At 36.1% G+C, this 3,572-nt stretch overlaps 1 protein-coding gene across 1 annotated transcript; it reads right to left on the bottom strand.

Moving 5' to 3' along the window:
• Positions 1–496: 496 nt before the first annotated feature.
• On the bottom strand, positions 497–3,132 carry CLDN17 (claudin 17). Its single transcript, XM_017651460.3, has one exon. It carries the CDS (start codon positions 2,538–2,540, stop codon positions 1,866–1,868), a length of 675 nt encoding a protein of 224 aa, XP_017506949.1. The 5' UTR covers positions 2,541–3,132; the 3' UTR covers positions 497–1,865.
• Positions 3,133–3,572: the final 440 nt, after the last annotated feature.

Here is a 3,572-nt window from a genome sequence, read left to right as displayed (position 1 = left end):
AAGGCTAATGACTTCTTCTAGTATGCCAAAGGCTAAGACAAATGACTTCATGACAACCTTTAGGCATATATCTTGCTTGTCTTTATGTCTTACTTATTTGCCTGGATAAGATAAATGACTCCTTTCAACATGCCCAATATTTAGGCCTTTCTGAATTAAGTATGAAAAAGAAAACAATCCTGGGAAAACTATATCTAAATCATTGCTTTTCTTATTTTTATTGCTATTATTTGAAGATACTATTGGAAGATATCACATTTACCATGAATGTGTTATTAATTTTTTAATACAGTTTTATGTTACTAAGTGTTTGGCATACTGAAGTGGTGCTGGTGGTGTGTAGAATGGAGTGAGGGTTTGACATTAACACCTAGACTTGAGTTATCTCAGATTTAATGCTTTAGAGTTACTAGATGATCTTTTGATGATAGAAATTCATTCTCAAACTGACCCCACAGTGAAATATATCAACATCATTGAAAATATGTAACTCTTATTTTATGATTTTATTGTAATAGGGATGGACATACAATAAATAGATGGTGACAGATTTAATCTGTTCATTGCAATTACATGCTGTAAGTTAAGTACATTTTATTATAAAATAAACACAATATTTAAAGTTATATTTGAATATATAAACATTGGTTGGCTCGGAAATACTGGAGATATTCAGAAGCAACCCATAGAAATGGTCTTGCCCACAAACACTTGTCTATCCTTGCCCACCCCAAAATACACATACTTTTAACCCTGATGTTGTCATCTTAATATGGCACATTAATACATGGGAAGTGAAGACACAAGAAAAATAATGCATATAATTCAAGCAAAACAAAATGGCTTAGCTATACCTATTTATTTTTTAGAGAATAAAAAGGAGGTACTTATTTTAGCCTGACTAATTGCCTGAATCATTACCTTAATTCTTCACTTTACTTTGCATGTGTAGACCTGTACAATGACTAAAGAATAAAACAAGGAACAGAAACCATTCCTTTCAACACCCAAGCCTCAAATCCCTAATTGGGACTGTATTTCCTCTTGATGAGAGTTGAGTATTCATAGTCTTTTATTGATGTACCTTATCAAGATAGACACTGCTGTTCACTTGTAGGTGTGAATCACAGGTTATAAAAACATTACTTTTATTTATAAATTATTTTCATTTGAATATGTATTTCTAAACAAATTTAACCATATACATTAGAAGCTTTAAGGACATCTTTTTACATGTCCTAAGAGAAATCAGACCTCCTTTTTCCCTAAAAGTGTTTTAATTGCTAGTACTTTTGAGTTCCCTAAAGGAATAAAAGATCTTTTGGCTAGATAGACATTTCTATATTTTGATAAATTCCATTAAAAATCCATTATTTGATATCTATTATTTTTCAAGTTAATTGTTTAAAAAAGAAAAAGTCACTATTTTAATAGTTACTTTGTTAGTATAAGAAATTATGTGGAAGAAAAATAGGTTATGTTTTAAGATATGTTTTATTGGTATGGATTAGCAATTGCAATTTGGATTTCTTAGTAAATAGTATAGATTGTTAAAAAAGAGTAGTCAGGCATTATACGAAGGACTGTGGATATTCTTGATTTTAAACTACACAAATGAGAACTGGGATTCTATCAGTTCAATAATAATGCATGCATGTAATACACATGGGATCAGAATGTCCAAAGTTAAGTCAGTTCTATTTCTACCGCAGGTGCCAAACTGTAACCTATATGCTCTTTATACTTTCCATCTCAGTTTAAATGCAGTCATAAAGCAAGTTCTCATGTTTGACGTACTTACAGTCTCTGGCAGGACTCTATAAAGCACACTGATCATAACCCAGAGTTTGAGCCACAAGCCAGTATTAGACATAGCTGGTGGAGGTCTTGCTAAGCACTGTCATATTCCTTTGCTTATCTGTGTGTGGCACACAGCGTCCAGGGGCTGGATATCCATGCCTTTGCTTCTTTCTGTTGCAAAAGCAGAACCCACAGAGCAGACCCCCTCCAATGAAGAGGACAGCAGCGCTCACCCAGCCGAGGAAAAGTGCTGCTCCCAGCTCTCGTTTCTGCCCTACGTGGATGTTTGGGTTGTAGAAATCCCTGATAATGATGTTGGCTGTCCAGGACACAGGAATCAGAACCAAGATGCCCGTCAGGATGAAGAGGACTCCAGAAGTCCCCAGCAGGTACGCTTTGGCCCTCTCATTGGAGCCTGTGCACTGGATCTGCTTCATGCCACAGACGCCAATAAGCAGAGCAATCAGGGAGAGGGCAACAGCCACACACATGAGGGCCCGGGCTGTTTCTAGAACAGGTGGGAGAGCCAGCAAAGAACCATAGAACTTGCACTGCAACCTTGCCTTGCCTTGTTGGATGCAGTTCATCCAGAGCCCTTCCCAGAGCCTTTCAAAGACAATAATGTTGCTGCCGATGAAAGCTGATACTCTCCACTGGGGCAGAAGGGTGGTGGCAAGAGTCCCAACTATGCCGAAAAACCCAAGAACCAGCCCAGCAGTTTGCAGAGGATAAAATGCCATCACCTTCTCTTTGAAGACTGATCCAATCTGGAACAGCAGAAGCTGCTCAAAATCCAGAACGTGGAGGCCTCTGTGAGTCTACAGCAGTCTCTGACAACATTCTCCGCTGTCACTGCCCATAACGTTTTTAGTCCAGATCAGCAGCAGGGACTGAACTTGGCCTAACTAGGAGTGCCTGTTGTAAATGCATGTTGCCTTTGCCCACACACATTCATTTCTGTATGGATTATTTACTAGTCATATATAATTGTTCCCAGCCAATAAGAAGGTAGCCAGAAGTATGTCAAGAAATACTGCATTCAATTTGGTATTTCTCATATTATTATTGTCTTAACAATGCTGTAATTAAGTTTCAAAGCTTCCACTGTGGATTGCTAATTACAGAGCTGAAAACTTCCTGTGTAAAAATCACTCCAATGTAAAAGTATAAATACGTGTGTTAAGCCACAGCTGACCACAGTACCAGAGCCTCATCAGTTCTTTGGAAAGCAACTGAAAAAACTTTGGATTTAAACGATTTATTACTCTTTTCTAACCTAAGCTACCTTTTCTTAATATATTTAATCAATTCTGGTTTTAATAAATACTTCTAGATATGGAGAAATGTTTATTAGTTTCAAGACTTCTACTAAAACTACTGACCCTTTTTAAAAGGAATCCAGATGTCACAGTTTATTTTTAAGATCCAGAAGGAAAGAACAAAGAGATGCATTCATAATTGAATTTACTGGTAATTACTATTTGTTAAGTAACACTTTTCTCTCTAGTGAAATAATGTTTAGTATATACACTTTTATTAGATTTTTTTTCCAATGGCAGTTTATAGCATATCTCATTTATCAAAATGAAAAAAGTATATACCATTTTTATGGAAAAATATGAAAGTGACTCTTTGGATTAGCTATTCAATCACTTAAATGCAGATAATAGAAAACTTTTTAGAGATGGGAGGTGTCTTCAAAAATCTCCCATTTCCCAGATGTAGAATGTTTGTGCTTGGCTAGGCTAGCTGTGTGGTAACTGATTCAGGAA

This window comes from Manis javanica, chromosome 3, assembly GCF_040802235.1.
Source record: "Manis javanica isolate MJ-LG chromosome 3, MJ_LKY, whole genome shotgun sequence".
Classification (NCBI taxonomy): domain Eukaryota; kingdom Metazoa; phylum Chordata; class Mammalia; order Pholidota; family Manidae; genus Manis; species Manis javanica.
Note: the sequence above shows the minus strand (reverse complement) of the source record. Positions and strands in the feature narration are given on the sequence as shown.